General features: G+C 42.9%; 2 protein-coding genes across 3 annotated transcripts; both read left to right on the top strand.

The window, feature by feature from the left end:
- The first annotated feature begins 14 nt into the window (after window positions 1-14).
- Window positions 15-2,727, top strand: si:ch211-113d22.2 (uncharacterized). 2 transcript variants are annotated; one of them, XM_051075326.1, is made up of 3 exons: window positions 15-609; window positions 1,093-1,206; window positions 1,841-2,727. In XM_051075326.1, the coding sequence occupies exons 1-3, from the start codon at window positions 561-563 to the stop codon at window positions 2,059-2,061; spliced, it is 384 nt and encodes a 127-aa protein (XP_050931283.1). In that variant the 5' UTR covers window positions 15-560; the 3' UTR covers window positions 2,062-2,727. The 2 variants fall into 2 exon arrangements, with proteins under 2 accessions (XP_050931283.1, XP_050931282.1); XM_051075325.1 differs by lacking the exon at window positions 15-609 and having other exon boundaries at window positions 1,013-1,206.
- A 2,395-nt stretch (window positions 2,728-5,122) lies between these two features.
- Window positions 5,123-15,960, top strand: plekha2 (pleckstrin homology domain containing A2). The gene is made up of 12 exons (XM_018669129.2): window positions 5,123-5,392; window positions 8,849-9,030; window positions 9,178-9,234; window positions 9,690-9,738; window positions 9,892-9,989; window positions 11,284-11,415; window positions 11,674-11,763; window positions 11,858-11,926; window positions 12,033-12,103; window positions 12,546-12,609; window positions 13,993-14,067; window positions 14,194-15,960. Exons 2-12 carry the CDS (start codon window positions 8,890-8,892, stop codon window positions 14,644-14,646), a joined length of 1,299 nt encoding a protein of 432 aa, XP_018524645.1. The 5' UTR covers window positions 5,123-5,392; window positions 8,849-8,889; the 3' UTR covers window positions 14,647-15,960.
- The last annotated feature ends 970 nt before the right edge of the window (window positions 15,961-16,930 follow it).

The raw sequence follows: 16,930 nt of genomic DNA, 5'->3' as shown, positions 1-16,930 counted from the left end.
AGTGCTAATCTTCACACACAGCTGATATGGCAGCTTTCCTGACTGCTATATGAATTCTCACAGTGTGTGTGTGTATGTGTGTGTATTTGTCAACAAGTCTGTCATGGCCTCAGCTTTAGCCTCATTACCGGTAATGATGCACAGTGCTTACATCAGACTTCCCAACACACACACACACAAACACACCCTTCCTGTTGAGGCGGTGACATCTTCCATGAGTGAATAATGAACTTGAGCTTTTTTTTGGCAGCTTCAGCTTCACTCTATGTCCACAAACAGTGCTGTAGAAGCAATCCTCCAACAAATGACCTAATCACAAGACTGATAGCTTTGTAACACTTTACTGTAACTGTGTCTCTGTGTTAAAGCTTGCTGTGCTAAGTCTCTTACTGCAGGGTGCTGGATGTGCAGCATAGATGCAGATTACAGAGATAAGACCTTAATGCCCTCAGACACCTTCCCCCCCTCCCCAATGTGTCCCCTCCATCAGAGACTCCTCTCAGGCTCGTCCACTCTTCCTCTGGACTCTTGAAGACACAGTGACCCATCAGCCAGCTACCATGAAGACAGCTCTCGCCCTGCTGCTGTTTGCCTCTCTGGCCTGCCACAGTGAGTCTCTACAACACTGATACCAACACTGGGCTTGTATTTTTTCTTTTAGCTGTGGGGAAGAATTTAGTTGATTAGCAGCTGGTAGACTTAACTGAAGGTGGGTTATAAAAGCACAGATGCTCCAAGATTTTTCTTCCCCAAAAGTGAATGTTACTCAAAGATGGTTCATTTCCTCCGTTGCAAAGCAGTTTTAGTTTGAGGCCGGGACAAATTTGGGACATTTCCCACATAAATCTGTCACAGATTCAAACCTTTCAAGGTTCCAATGATGTATGTGTATGTCAACTTAGTCAGGAATAAATTTATCCTCCATAAATTTTACAGCAATGTATCGATCTCTACTTGGATCTCGCAGCTTGTGTGTGTGTGTGTGTGCGCAGATGCACGGAGTGAATGGGCTGCATCTGCGTGTTTACACCCACCTGTGAATGTACATGCTTAGTGTCAAGTCAGGTGTTCTCTCCTGTCCTGTCTGCGAAGGCCACGCCCTCAAATGTCACACGTGTGTAGCGTCCAACGAGGACGACTGCAACCGTCAAGGCTCCGCCTCCTGCCCTCAGTACGCCGATGCCTGCTCCACCATCACAGGACCCAGTGAGTGAGCACGCAAATACAAAAACACACACACACACATACACAAGAAAACAAGCAGCAAAAGTATGATTTGGTTGAATACAGTGGTGTAGATGCTTCACTAGGGGTCAGCACAACACTGACAACTCACTGCTCGTGTGAAGTAGGAGTTTGAGGAAGTCAGTAAGGCTTAAAATAGTCCCCATGTTGTTTCCATTGACAAAAAGAAGGTCTGCATTAAAGCCCATAATGCAGCAGCAGAAGTATTTCTGTATTTATTACAGGAGTTGCATGCTTTGCAGATACATGGCCTATTCATTATTCTGTCAATACTGTCTTATTCTGATACTTATGTTTGTTTATGTATGTGTGTATGTGTGTGTGTGTATGTGTGTGAGATCACAAAGCCTCCGCCTCTGCATCCTCTCATCATTTGAGGTTGTTGGATGTTATCCCAGCAGTTTATGACAACCACAGACCTCTCTTTGCCTTTAAGTGTGTGCATGTGTGTGTGTGTGTGAAGAGAAGAGGAGTGGGGTTTTTGGGAGGGAGTTCAACGGGTTCAAAGCGCCGTGCCAAATTAACACAAGAGGTCAGTCTTCAGTCATTTCAAAGCAGTTTAACTGTTGACTGTGTGTCTCCCATCTCTTTACAGACACTGTGATGAAGTCATGCACATACAAGGCCTTCTGCGACAAGGCTAATGGCGGCAATTCCGGAGCCAAGATGGAGTGCTGCTTCGGCGACGACTGCAACGGGCCCCACAGGAGCCACAGCTACGGGGAGCACCGCCACAACGGCGCAGGGGCTCTGGCCTCCAGCCCCGTCCTGCTCGTCGCAGCCCTGTTGCTGCGTCTGGCCTTCAGTCGGCTCTAAACTCCTCCCCCCTCTTCTTTTCCTCCGTTGAGCCATCACCTCTTCCTTCTGTGTTTTATTATTAAGTTATGCATCCATCTGTCCATCCAACCTTTTTAATCCATGTTCAAAAAAAAAAAGGATCTGAGCTGCAGGGAGATTCATGTGTTTTGAGACTGTGGTGAAAACAGAAAAGTGTGTTAGAAAGACTGCCTCTGACAGCTGTGGTGGTGCATTCAAGGAGTGTGGTCTGTCCCGTAAATACGAGCTGCATTTCAGCAGCTTCCTTTGTCTAATTTTGTAAATTAGCAAAAACGTCAATAGTGACTTAATTATCTAGAGTAGTATGTTCACTTTCAGGTGATGCAAAGCTGTAAAGCATCCTATGACCCTGAGAGTACTGGAGGTAAATAAATGTGTACAAAGTGAAGTACACCTACTCACAGCTCTGGCCTATAGCTGTTGGGACTTGGGTGTGGTTTTTGTAGGTGCTAGGGTGCCTCAGTGGGTTGCTAGTGCACAGCTCGCTTGACACTATAGAACCACATTATTCACCGACGTTGTTGCCGTGGTAACCTGTAAGAAAACAGGGTATTTTAAACCCACAATCTTAGGTTTAAAAGCGTTTTTAATGGGGTGTTTAGGGCTTGATTTGCTCACTATTTTGTGCATGCATGCTTGTCTGAATAAAAGTATAATCACACCTGTGTTTTTTTTTTTGTGATGTGTGCGTGGGTAAGACACTCTTTGGTTTGGCATTTGATACCCTACATTTGACCTTTAAAAGCCAGACTAAAGGACTTTATGTTTATGTTAATGGCCCTGATGTGAAAGCATTACCTGTAGATGCATGCATACAGTCTGACAGTCTGCAATTTTCAGCACGAAAACAGGGGGGGTCTGTGGAAACTTCAAGACTTCCTTCTGCAACTGTGTAACTTGAATCCTGTGCAGTCGCCACAGGATATGAAATCAGTGAGGTAGGTCTCCGTCCTCAGGCAGGTCATATGACGTGCAACCACTTCCTCTTAACAGGAGGACACTTTTTTTTTTTTTTTTTTTTTTACAGAAATACAGAAAACAGAGTCACTCCTGCAAATTGCTGACATTTCCTACTTAAGTACATGTAAAAGTGACACAATCAGCAGCAAGGAAGAGTGTACATGTGTGAAAACTAAAACCCTGACTCTTGACTAGTGCTGAAATCAGGAGGTTGGGTCAGTTCTAGCTCTGTCTCTCAAGAGTTTCATCACACGGCTCAAACTGTAATCACCTTTGTGTAAAGGCGGAGGAACAGTGAAGCAATACTGTAGCGTTGTATTTAAATAGGATACAGTCTGAGGTGTTTTACATATAGTGAGAATTTCACATGGAAATGTTATTATTTTTATACCAAAACATTTGTTTAATGTTGATGTTACTACTTTCCAGATTAAGATTTTACATGAATACATAAAGTAAGCTCAAACATAAGATGTCTTGCTGAAATTTGAACTGTGTGGCAGTCAAGCCAAAACACTATTTTTAATGTAACTCTCTGAAATATAGCCTTCTTTATCAGTTGTAACATCTGTATTTCATCCAACAGCTTTGAGTGTTGGAGACTCACTTCATGCTGTTTCACACGGAGTCTGTCTTTGAGGTTTGTTCTTTAATTTTGACCGTTTCTCTCTGGTGGTAAACTGAAACTGAAAAATATAGTGGTTATATTTGGTCGGAGGTGTCACTTCACTGTTTTTATTATGGTTGGCACTAGGTTGTTACTGTGAATTTACAACAATCCCAAACGACCTCTTGACCTAAGCTGTAAAGCACTGCTTGGGCTTAAACTGTTACCAAAACTGTAACCAAACTGGTAAGTGATGGCTAAGGGTTAAGCTAATTTAAAACATTACTGAGCATATTAATGCAAAATTATTTAATTGTAACATTGCAAAAAAAACAACATTTGCAGCTTATTTATGAAAGATATCTTCCATGAGCATATCTGCTGAATATAAATTGTATTTGCACAAACAGAAGACAAGTAGCAGTAATTTCTGGGCTAGATTCACTTTCTAAAGATTTGAGAAAATGTTCACAGCCTAACACAACCTCACTTTCTTTTTACCTCCCACATGAGCCCACAGTATTTATGTATATTAAATACAGTTGTAAATGCTGCATTTTTTATTCAGGACTGCGGCTGCTACTGAGGACACTGAGGTCATGTCCTCTGTGACATTTCTGACAGTTTATAACATGTGTTACAACTTTCTACAACACACAGGCATAAACTACATCATTTAAAATGAAAGGGATTTCCCCCACCAGAAGTACCAGATACAGTGTAGTGAAGGCTTTGACACGTGCAGTTTATTGAAAATATTACTGAACAGTTGAATGAATAAGTGAAATGTGACAATGTGTCACTTTTTGAACTTGCTCAGGAGTTTGGATTGAGGTGAGATGGGACTGGGGGGATTCTGGGCTCAGGACTTCAGTGTTTTCTGAAATCCTGACTGCTTCAGGAGGAACAGTTTTACAATCTGGTTGTCCTGGTACTACTATTACACTTAAGTAGAGGACTTTAAAGTACAGGAAGTACATTTTTTTCTGCCACCAACTCCTTTTGCCACCTGTCACACATACACTCACCTCCCATGACAGGTGTATGAATGACACTATTCTTCACTGTGTTCCTGTTCATCCAGGTTTGCACGCTCTTCCTTTATGGCTGCTTGTTTATATGTACCAGCTGAGTGTGTGCGAGTGTGTTCGTGTGTGCTTGTGTATCTGACCCAGTTCTCAACCTGCCACCTGAGAAAAGCCGAGATAACATATCTCATGCAGTTGCAGGAAGAGAAGATAGCGCGTACATTTATTTATTTTTTGGAAAAGCCTCAGTCAGAGGAGCCAGAGCTCTCACAGGAGACGACAGTGTGAGGGGCCAAAGATGCATCGCTGTTGAAATTACAATGTATGGGGTTACAGCGGGATAGTTAAGCCTGTTGAGCACGGTTTAGTTCCTCATATGAGAACACAGCAGCGGCTGCAGAAGCAGGGGGAGGAGGAGGAGGACCCGGCCGGAGCTGAGAGGACGCATAGATCACATCCGGGGCTGGTTTATTCTAATAACGAAACGTCCTACCCGGAAAAAAGACAAGTCTTCTGTAATCCGATCACACAAACAAATAGGCGAGAGTGTGACAGGGTGATGCACGCCGGCTTTGTATATGTCTGCCGTTTGTAAAAGTTGTTAAAAAAAAACTTTTGTCTGCCATGCGCGTATTCACCAAACTCGGATCTCTCCTCTCTGCTTCGTAGCCGTGCGGGGCGCTGGCTGTGGCGCACACTGTCTCTCCCACAGCGGGTAAGTAGTCAGTCGACAGTGGCACTTTGTGACTGTGTGTGTGTGTGTGTGTGTGTGTGTGTGTTGCCTCATGCCCGTGTGTCTGAAGTGTGTGCGGTACAGTAGGTGTGGCGGGCCGTTAAGTCGTTGGGTCTGGTGAGTCAGTGCAGGTCATCTGAGCTGAACATAATGTAACGTCTGTCAGGTGTTGGCTGAGTAACTCTGCCTGATCACATTTAAACTTTTCATTGCATGCTCACAATCACGCGTCAGTGACCGTCAAATATGTCATTCAGCGGCGAAACCTGTGTCTGCACTGCTGCTGCTGCTGCTGCTGCTGTGGTAAATGCCGTGCTGCGGAGGAAGAAAGTGACCAATCTAGAGTAGCATCTAACAAATACTACTGTAATTAGTAAATTGTTTGGTCAATGAAATGTCAAATGTCTGTTACAACTTCCCAGAGCCCAGGTAACTTCTTCAGATTGTTTTGCCCAACCAACATGACCGAAACCCAAAGATATTTACAAATTTGAGGTATAGTCCACCACATTTTGGTAGCAAATATAATATATTTCACAGCTGTAGATAGAAGTTACTTTTCAAATCAAGATTTTGCATTAAAAACACATGATGAGTTTAGGGACTGTACAAAAATTATTGAGCTGAAAAATGTCTCAGCTGTCACATCCTCCACCACTAATATCTCAAAAATAATATGACAGTTTTGAATTGATTAATCATAAAATTAAGTTCATATTATTAGATTGGTGTGTCTCATTCCAGCCACTGTACTTTTGATCCAAGAGCTACCAACTGAACAGTCATTACCGCTGTTTGTGAGTAGTAGCAGTAAGGATGAATTCAAAATATTAATGTGCGCTAAGAAGAATTTTAAAGAACCCCTGCTGCCAACAATGTCAGACTTCCCTCCTTTCAGCAAAAAGAAAAAAACACATAACCTTCCCCCCTTTTTGACTCCTTCCCCCTCTCTGATAATTTTAACACAGTCCCCAAAAGGAACTTACACTTTAATGCAGCATGAGCAGCTGGAAATAAAGAATGTTTGACATTTTTGCCTGAAAAATGACTCAAATATTTTATTGATTATTTATATTGTAGCTGATTCTTTTTTTGGTCAAATCACTGCATCTCTACAGCTCCAAGTTAAAGAGGCAACTCCACCGACTGTACATGTTATAGTCAGTTTCATCGTTGCAGGGAGAACTATTCAACCTGTGAAAACAGTCGTATAATGTCTTCAGCGGCTCTGGACAGAACTTTGTCAAATACTAGTGACGTCAAGTGGCAGCAGCTGGGTTCCTTGGTTTTGGTGTCGGAAATCTTAAAAGTATTAACCGAAATCCTGCGTCACAAACTTGGGGCTGGGGGACGAAGTTTGACAGAAACATTTACCAGGCAAAACAGAAGACGGTACAGCACTGAGTTGCATTCGGGGAAGTGTAGGATTGAGACTCTTGTGTGGGAGTGTGAGTCATACTAGGGATTCAAAGTAAGGATGTCTCTCTTCTCTTATTATTCTGTCTGGACGTAGCTCATGTAATCTTTATATAACTGACATCAATTAGAATCTGCTCTCCAAGGTTTTTGCTATCGGTTTCTGTTAATACGAAGAGAGGCCGGGCTTGTCCACAAATAAAGCAGATGTGTCTACAGAGTGTAGGTGGGTTTCACTTCACTACCCTGGATGTGGTAAAACAAAATACAGTATCTCTGATATCACTGCTGTGATCCATACACTTTGTTCTCTCCCCTTACACACTGACTCTGTTTACTTTAACTGGTAGATTTGTGTCATCCTGTTGAATTTCAAAGCCAGTGTACTTTTCTGCTAAAGACTGAAGTCTGAATTATATTTATTGGTAAAGTTTTGCCAAAGATGCCACAGCCTCACCGCTGCTTCTCCCTGCGATGGTTAAGCCAGATGTTTTCTGATACCCAAAATGGTTTGTGTGTGTGTGTGCGCGCGTTTGCCAGTCACAGTGTTGGTATATGTGTGACCTCTGTGGCATTATTTTCACTTTTCCATTACACCCAGAGTTTCTGCTCAAGGCTTACGAACAGTTTGCATCTTTGACCTATTACAAAAGAAAATATGTTGGATGGCTGACGCATCAGAAGCACAGCCCACAAAATTTTTCAAAGCAGTTTCAAAATGAAGTATTTTCCTAACCATCGTCTTAAAAATAGTTTCACAGGAGGTCCCCCGGCAGTCTGAAGATGCAGCCTGTGTGTGTGTCTGTTGTTATTTCTTTCATTTGTTTTTGTTGGGTGATGTGTGTGTGTGTGTATGTATGTGTATGTGTGTGTGTGTGAGTGTTTTCATGGAAATAATTTCCATCTCCTGAAAGGTTTTCAGCCAAGACAGTCCTTTTTAAAAGTATTGGCAGAGGGGACAGCTGTTCAGTCCTGATTATATATTTTATATGACTGTCACTTGCATTGTAATTTTTGTCCTTATAATAAAAAAAAAAATGTAAAAAAAAAAATCAGTCACAGATGTGGCCTAGTTAGCCATCATGTTACCTTTGTGGCCATGTTATATTCAAGTCTTTTCCATAAATTCAAATATCTGGGGAAGTAAAGACCTGTGAAATGGGGGGGAAAAAAGTGCAGAAACCCTGCTTTGCATTTTTTTATTCAGTGCATCTGACTATGTCATTGTGATAACTTCACGTGTAGTCTGCAGAGATGCAGAGGAGGGACTGAAAGTCCCCTAGCAACATAAGGAGGACAAGATTATAAAATGGAGCTCTGACCATGCCAAAAGCCTTCCAATTCCTCAAAAGAATAACAATAATAATAATTCTTAAAAAAAAAAAAAAAGACATTTTAAATTTACTGTCAGATGTCTGCTGTGGATGAAATTCTCTTGGAAAGCAAACACCCTCGAAATACCATCAGCATACCTGAGTGTCTGAGTCTCGATTCTGCTGTCGATCAGCAGCTCGGTGATACACATGCACGGCATCGTCTTAATGAACACACACACCACTGCCACCTCCACCCCCAACCCACACCTCCTCCTCCTCCACCCCCCCTCCTCTTTTTCCCCTCTCCTCCCTCCCTCCCTCTTCTCCCTCTCCTCTCTCTTCTCTGGCCAGTGGAAATGTGCGTGTGTGCAGATCTTGAGCACAGTCTGTAATTTTTGGCTGTGGTGGAGGGCCTCAGCTCAGCCTCGGGCTTCAGGGTTTGCTGCTCAGCCTCAATCACGTCACATGAAAAACTGCTGAGTGTGAGCGGGTCTCTCTTTCTTCCTGTGTGTGTGTGCGCGTGCGGGCTTGCTTGTGTGTGTGCGTTTGAATCACTAAATGAAAGATAGCTTATCCTCCACATCTGCCTGTCTCTGCCTTTCTGTCTGTCTCCTTCTGTTGCTCCCTTTACATTTTGCCTCCCACTGTCCATCTCACTTGAGTCTCTGTCTCTCTGTCTGTCTGTCCGTCCTTCCCTCTGTCCCAGTGATATGTGATAGCAGCAGCAGCAGCAGCAGCAGCAGCAGCATGCCGTACGTGGACCGGCTGAACCGTGTTTGTGGCTTCCTGGACATCGAGGAGAAGGAGAACAGCTGCCGCTTCCAGAGACGATATTTCATCCTCGACACGCAGGGAAATGCATTGCTGTGGTACATGGACAACCCCCAGGTGCTCCACACACACACACACACACACACATGCGCAACACACGTTACTTGCACAAACAGTGAGAGGAAGTGAAATTGACCCAATAGAGGCTGTGTAACCTTGGACTCTGAGCCAATGACGAGTCTATGTGTTTGTGTTTGCATGCAGAACCTGCCCAGCGGAGCCAGTTTTGTTGGCAGCCTGAAACTAACCTACATCTCTAAGGTAAACTGCTGCCTGTCACCCCCCCACCCCACCATGCTGTGGGTTATAGAGTTACACAAAGTCCTGTGCACACACAAATAGAAACATGCAAATGGGCCTCACAGATACGGGAGATCTCTGGGTTATCTGTGTTATAGTTATAACAGTCACATGCAGTGCACAGCCGAAGCAGACTTTGTGAAGTTTTCCAGATGTCACGGCGCTCGCTGAGCTAACCAGAGATAATGACATCTGGCTTCACTGCACTGTAGCGCTGACAGCTCCTCCCTGGACACTGAGTCAAACAGACGTCAAAGATATGAAATGTTTCTTCTCTTCTCTCCTTTCTGTTTGTCTCCTCTCCTCTCCTCTTCTCTCCTCTCCTCTTGTCTACTCTCCTATCCTTTCTTTTTGCCTCCCCTCCCCTCCTTTCCTTTTTCTCATATCCTTTTTATTTGTCTCCTCTCCTCTCCCAGGTGAGCGAAGCCACAGCGAAGCAGAAGCCCAAGACAGAATTCTGTTTTGGTGAGTTTTTTTGTTTGTTTGTTTTTTTCAGAGGAAACATTGAGTCAGTCTTATGCTGTAGCGCACAATGCCATTAATTTTGTTTACACATGTGATAAAATTATATAAAGCAGTTATTGTGGATATTCATGGAAATGATGTCTATTTCTGCAGTCATCAATGCAGTTTCCCGGCGGTACTTCCTCCAAGCCAACGATGTGACTGACATGAGGGACTGGGTGGCTGCCCTCAACAAGGCCAGCAAGATCACAGTGAGTGCAACGCACACAGACACACACATGAAATTATAACCAGATGTCTTTGTCTAATGTGCAGCTACAAAAAGGGCTAAACTAACAGTTATCGATAAGGGATTTCTTTCCACCTGAGCACAGGAAACTGCAGTTTGTGGCCATGTGACTAAAACCAGGCTGGCTCCGGGTGGGTGCAAATGCGAGCACATTGCCCACAGATGCCCCCTCACACACTTGGTGAATGAGGAAATTGTGAATGTGCACAATTTATGTGTGATAAGACACTCACGTCACTGTGGTGGAGGTGTTAAAACATCACTGTCTATGTGTGTGAGCGAGCATCCCATGCACCTTTGCATAATATTTGTGTTTGTTCTGCGACATGACCGTGGGCCTTTTATAACCGGCAACATCCAGATGTCTCATGACGGCAGATGACAGAGAAAAGTGTGTTTCTCTTTTTCTCTCACCTGCACACTGACACAGGAAGCAGCGCTGCTCACTCTCTCTTTCACTTCCCCTTCGATTGGAGGGCTGCTCTGCCGCCTCTTCTGAGCTTCCTTGGTCTCAATGAAACAGTGTGAAAAATGCTTCCTAAAGCAAAATGGACCTGATGTCTAGGCAGGACTGAAAGTAAAATGCAGACTAATGAATTTCGGGGTTTTATATTTAAAAAAAAAATGAAGTGGTTGAAATTGAGCTTTTCAAATGATTTGATTCAGTTTTTCTTCTTCAGCCATATCAGGGTGGTGGAGTTTATATTTTTGTCATATACGTTGTGGGTCCACACCCAGAAACTAAAAATAATGCACAAGTTCTACATTTAATCCCACCTTCATTAACATTATATTTCAGTTTTAGAGAAGGGTTGATTATGATCATTCAGGAGGCTGCAGCTTCTGGTGCTTTTTAATTGTGTTAAATGACAGGTGTTTGCCCTCTGCATTTATGTCAATGAGGGCAGCTCTAAAAACATTTCTCTGTGTGATGCAACACGTCACCATAAACATGCTGTTTCTTTTTTCCTCCTTGTTGGTGTCTCTCATTGAAACAAATGACATACCAGCTGATAGAGAGCTCTTTTCCAGTTAGTATAGTTAATTTTCAGTGCAGTTTGGAAAGTGTATGGCATGAATTAATGCTCAAAGAACTGCACAAGCTCAATGTTTTCATCCAGAACATCTCACAGTTGCTCCGCTCCAGCACAGGGACTCCCAGTGGGAGTTAAACCGCAAACTCCTGGCCGAGCAAACGTTTTACAGTGTTACTTGCTAATGTTGCTTGTAGTTCATGTTATTCTACCTGTTGACAGGTTCCTAAACCCGGCCCTGCGCCTCCAAGGTCTGATGTGACCGCAGTGATCAGCGACACTCAGGGAGGGAAGAGGCAGCAGGCCTACAAAACCGAGATCATAGGTGGCGTGGTGGTGCACACTCCCATCCAGGTAAAGCAGAGGAAGCTAAAACCAGTGTGGTTACTATAATGACAATGTCAGCAGTGACCCTGATGGTGCAGAGCGGTTGCACTTTTTTGATGTAATGCTTTTATCTGATTGTGGCGTCTAATTTCAGCAAAGCAAAAAAATAGGTGATGGTGTCAAAAAACACTGTAAAAGTGAAAGATGAGATATCTGAGGATGGTGGTTTCAGGAACTATGATAGTTATAATGGTAATGAAGATGGTTTCCGATGAAATGTTGCAGAATGAGAATGAAGAGACAGAAGGGAGGGAGAGGAAAGGCAACAGGCCGGGTGTGCTGAGATGTGGTTACTGTGTGAAACAGGGAAATGTGGTGAGTACCCACTCCTCATAACTGATTAACTCTGTGTTTGAATTTAAAAAAAAAAGATCTGTGTGTGGAATCTGTAATGTGGTGTGTTTTCCAGAGAAAAAGTTGGAAGAGGCGGTTTTTCACTCTGGATGACAACACAGTCAGTTACTACAAGTCTGAGATGGTGAGGAGCCAGATATTGTTTTTTTTTTTTTGTATTTCCTGTCTCTCTCTTGTGTGACTGTGGTCTTTGTCTGCCCATGTCTGAACTGTGCTTGTGTCTGTGGCAGGATAAGGAGCCTCTCCGAGCTATTCCGCTTAGGGACATACAGAAGGTCCACGAATGTCTCGTCAAGTCGGGGTGAGTCAAGCGTGAATCACAGGGTCAAATTCTTCTGCCATTTTAATTTCTCTCTCCATCTAGTTTGTGTATGATCAGATAACACACTGAGCAAGTATGAACAATATCTGAATTGTTGGAGTCTAATAAACAGGCTATACGCTAAAAGCATGAAGATGTAGATAATTTAAAGTTTGATATCCACACATACAACAAGGTGCTTTTCATCTGCTCCAAGACCATTAGAAGTAACTTTCATTCACACACAGTTTAGGCTGACTTTTTTAAAATTTCAAAAACAAATCATGCTTTACCTTTTTGTATACCTAGCCACTTTCTGTGTAAATCCAATTACAGATATTTTTGTAAAATATACAGATACAGCTTTTTATTACACTCCTACTATCTTATAGCCCTCCCATTAGACACTGTATGATTCAGCAGGATGATTTTTCACTTTCAGGGATCTCCTGCTGAGAGACAACCTGTTTGAGATCATCACCAGCTCCCGGACTTTCTACATTCAGGTAAAATCCCTCTCACCTGTTCATGTGAACCTTCGCTCATCACCTGTTTTAAAAACGGTATTTATATATAACCCAGAATGGAGGAACATGGAGTAGGAACAGAGAGGGCCTGAATTCCCCAGTGTATCTGTCCTGATGTTTTGAGTTGTTTTCTTTAAATGCTCTGCTGCTGATGTGTGGCATGGGCTCTTTTTTAGGAGCATGAAAAGTTTGTTTTTGTGAAATGGGCACAGCCATCTGTTACCATAACAACAATAACATCCTGTTCCTCCCCCTGGGAGAACAGCTGATGGAGACAGCGGGGGTCTGATCAGATGGGAAGTGCTCAGAGAAAGAGAGAGAGAGAGAGAAGCTGCAAGCAAGAGCACGTTTATTTTTGCTTGTGCAAAAAAAAAAAGGAAGCGTGACAAACATTTAAACTGAAAAACCAACACATAAACAAAAATAGAATAAACAGAGATTAAACTAAAATGGAACTTGAATTACAAATGTATATTAGAGCCTGTCATTGAGAGTTTGAAGAACCTGACAGAGACATATCTACTTACACATAATACAAACCAGGGCTGTAACTGATGATTGTTTTAATTAATTTATAATCTGTCCAGTATGTTTTTCTTTAATGCCCCTGGTAAATACAGTAACAAATAAAATAAAAGAATTATGATTGTTTGTTTGCTCTGTATGACCATCAGTTCAAAATCCAAAGATATTTAGTTTAATATCATAGAAGGCTTTTAAAAAAAATAGCAAATGTTCAGTCTTCAGAGGCTGGACACAGTGACATTTTTGCATTAAAATGACTTAAATGATCAATCAATTACCAGAGTAGTTGCAGATTCATTTTGGTTTCAATCAGCTAATTGATTAATTTACACATTGTTGCGCTAATGGCACTGAGCCTTGAGTCTATGAGTTCCTATGGGTCACAAATATATACTCAAATTTTTTTTTAAAAAGGCTGTGTAATTTCCTAAAACAGCTGGGCACTGTAAGTCTTGGAAAACATTACTCAAATAGGAGAAAATAGTGTGTATATTGCACATTTTTTTCAAATATCTGGTATCTATGGCAGCAGAACAGTGTACACGGGAGTCAAAATAAACCACACTGCCCGTGTTCATCCTCATGAAGGAACATGTTGGTGCAACATTTTGGCTCATCTATGTGTTTGTACTTGTTTCTGGACAACAATGGAGGTATATATGGCACAGACAAATTAAGCTGTATCAGGTTTAATAGGATTTGTTAATTGTTGGTTTGCAGACTTATCCTTTAAAATGTGATTAGTAACTATTTCAAAATGTGGTACAGCTCAACAGGACCAACTAACCCAGAGGCTGGTGTGAAAATGACTGATCTGCTGGTAACTTTTCTCTGTAGACAGACTCTCCAGAGGAGATGCATTGTTGGATCAGGGACATTGAGATGAAGATCCAGGACTTCAGAGGCCCTAAGGTAACACTGTTGTCTCTCTCCTTTCCTCAGGGGCCAGAGACCAAAAAACAAACAATGCTTTCATGGTTCCCCTCTGGCTGTGTGTGTTTGACAAGTGAAAACTCTTGTTTTTGTCTCTCATTGCAGAATTTCCCATTTAAACGTGCATCTTCTCTCTATCGGAGTCACAACTCCTCCTCCGCATCTCGTGCTCAGCAGAGCGACGACCGCAGACCCCCGCTGGTCAAGTCCTGCTCCGTGGCCCCGGGCTGGCAGCCCTGGACGCCCGTCCCGCCGTGCGAGCCCTCCATCCTGGACGCAGAGGACGAGGACAGCGCTTTCAGCTCCGTACCCACCCTGCCTTCTCTCTCCTCCTCCTCCACCTCTTCCTCCACCTCCTCCTCCTCCAACTCCCTCTCCACCCCGACCCCGTGCCCCAGCGCGAACCCTGCACCTTCGACCAGCGGGCTGGGGATCCTCACAGCATCGGGAGACGTGGCCAGCGGGCGTCGGAGGCACCGCTCTCAGCCTCAGCCTCACACGGGCTGCAGCTTCCCCTTCAGCCTGGATGACGACAGCATCCGCACCACAGACGTCTAGTTCAACTGGAGTCTGTCCAGACTCCTGTGTGTGGACTAAAGTGTTGGTACCTGCTTTAAAATGAATGTGACTGGTAATAATAGTATTCCCTGCTAATGAAGTGACACTGTGACCTTCTGCCTCAGTGGCATGATATGAAACTGGGGCCCCCTGCTGGTCTTGTAGCTGCATTGCAGACGAAGGACGACCCAGCTGGAAGGAGACCGAGAGGCACAGTGTTTGTTGTTCACAGGACTGTGAAAAGGTATGATGGAGTGTTTTTAGTGCAACTTCCTCTGAAAACTTGAATAATCTTGTTGTTAATTGTTCCTACAGACTTACAAATTACGGCACATGCTTTCAATCTGTGGCACTTGGCTCCCGTCGGACATGTATCACTGTGTTTTCACCCCTGCTACAAGTATTCACAAAGGAGTGTTTAAAGGCATTTTAACACATTAGTATCCATATGCTTTATATTCAAGCTTATGTTCACCACATACTTTTAAGTAATTTGGACATTTTTATTTTCCTGTGGAGCCGAGCAGTGTTTTTCCCTCTTTAATCCTGAGACACACATTATATGAAAAGCCTCACCTCAACTTATCTTCATTAATAAGTAACAAGCATTTATTACTACAATCTAATTGGGCATCTGGGGGAACATGTCCTGAAGGCCTCATAAAAAAAGGTACCCGCACACACATGCCAACTGACTCTGTTGTTGTGTTTTATCTGTATAGACAGAGAAGATGGAGTCAACAGCAGCTTTTTTGTGTTCGCACTATGTATTTTAACTTCCTACTCTTTTAACACTTGGCTTAAAGATCAATCTTCAGTAAACTGTGACTCCACTCTTAGCTTTTAATATGATACCATAACAACACGGTGCAGTGTTTTCATGGTACTTATCATAGAATGTACTGCCAATATCAGAGTACAGCTGATCAGCTGTTTGACAGATTTGTTAAATGTGATTTTTTTTTTTTTTTTTTTTTTTTTATTGCAGCATTATGTGGAAAAATGTGCCACTACTTTTGGTAATTTAAATGAAATTCCGCACTTTGCTTTTCTCTTTTTTACTCATGTGCGTGTTTTTGTTTTTTTTTTATGTTTGTCACAGCTTTCACAGCAGATATATCAGCTTCCTCTGAGAAGATGCCTATGATAGTTTGTGTTGTTACACCAGTAGTCTCAACCCCTCTCAGGTTCACCTCAAGACTTCATTGATGTGGTACCATGTTCCATGCCTGTTTCCGTTTCTGAAGCTGTGTGCACTCGTCTGCCTGCGCATATTGTTAATTTTCCTTCTTGTACATTAAATGATGCTTTTTATTTGTCTTGTTTTGGGCTGTTTTTGATCATCTCGGAAGTTTGTGGGTTGTTTCAGTTTAACTTCTCACACTCTGCCATCTAGTGGCCTGTGTGTTAATCCACATCTTTCACCAAAAACATCACAAAGAAACTTTGAAGAGTTTTCTAATCTACCTTATGATAGAAGTGACTTCAGATTTATCTGTGTTTTCTCTCTAAAGGGCAAATATGTCCAGCTGCCAGGCATGCACAGGGTCGGCACCAAAGCACATGCCCTTTAACACTGTCACCTTAAACACATGTACGCCATGTAAATGCAAACACAAGCACACACATGCCAATCTAGTGCCCAGAGGCTACGTTAAGTGAAGTGTTTCACACGTCCAGTGCAAAGGTCCATTAGGTAAAACGCCTAAAACGCTTGTCCTGACCTCCGTCCACTTCCCTCTCTGCCTCCCAGTGCAGCTGTGTGGCTGCAAGACGCGGTGAGAGCAAAATGTCTCCACTGAGCAGTTTAAATTGTGTCGTTAGGTTAAAAAAAAAGGCCCAGAGTGCCTGTGAAATGTCAGCTGTGTTGAAATGACTTTTCAGAATGTTAAAAACAGAGCCCCCCCCCCAGGTACTGAGAGAGCACCAAGCAGAAACATGTGGGGATGAAGACGGTGATGAAAGTTTGGTGAGACCAAGGAAAAAAAAAAAGACGCTTGTAGGGAACAACGTGTATCTGTGTGGAATAAACTCACTAAACTGTGAGGCTTTGGCACATTGATCTAACACCTCCTACCCATATAATCTAGTGGTGAGCTCCTAATCTCTCTTTAATTCAGTGTCTGAGAAACAAAGAGATAAATGTCTGGAAACACACCAACACATTGGAAGCCTCCAAGGTTGAATTTCTTGTTCATAATGTAAAGGTCATGTAACACTTGAGTTTGACGCCTGTGAGTGACGGCGGCTCTGAGGGCAGACAGACACACTGTTCCCTTAAATG

This window comes from Lates calcarifer, linkage group LG13 (assembly GCF_001640805.2).
Source record: "Lates calcarifer isolate ASB-BC8 linkage group LG13, TLL_Latcal_v3, whole genome shotgun sequence".
In the NCBI taxonomy this organism is placed as follows: Eukaryota; Metazoa; Chordata; class Actinopteri; family Centropomidae; genus Lates; species Lates calcarifer.
Note: the sequence above shows the minus strand (reverse complement) of the source record. Positions and strands in the feature narration are given on the sequence as shown.

What these genes read in the sequence shown, in the direction of transcription:
- si:ch211-113d22.2 (XM_051075325.1), top strand. Translation starts at nt 1,041, where the DNA reads ATGTACATGCTTAGTGTCAAGTCAGGTGTTCTCTCCTGTCCTGTCTGC. An exon ending in CTCCACCATCACAGGACCCA is followed by an intron (nt 1,207 to 1,840) that starts GTGAGTGAGCAC and finishes ATCTCTTTACAG; the next exon opens with ACACTGTGATGAAGTCATGC.
- plekha2 (XM_018669129.2), top strand. Translation starts at nt 8,890, where the DNA reads ATGCCGTACGTGGACCGGCTGAACCGTGTTTGTGGCTTCCTGGACATC. An exon ending in CCCGGACTTTCTACATTCAG is followed by an intron (nt 12,610 to 13,992) that starts GTAAAATCCCTC and finishes TTTTCTCTGTAG; the next exon opens with ACAGACTCTCCAGAGGAGAT. An exon ending in AGGACTTCAGAGGCCCTAAG is followed by an intron (nt 14,068 to 14,193) that starts GTAACACTGTTG and finishes CTCTCATTGCAG; the next exon opens with AATTTCCCATTTAAACGTGC.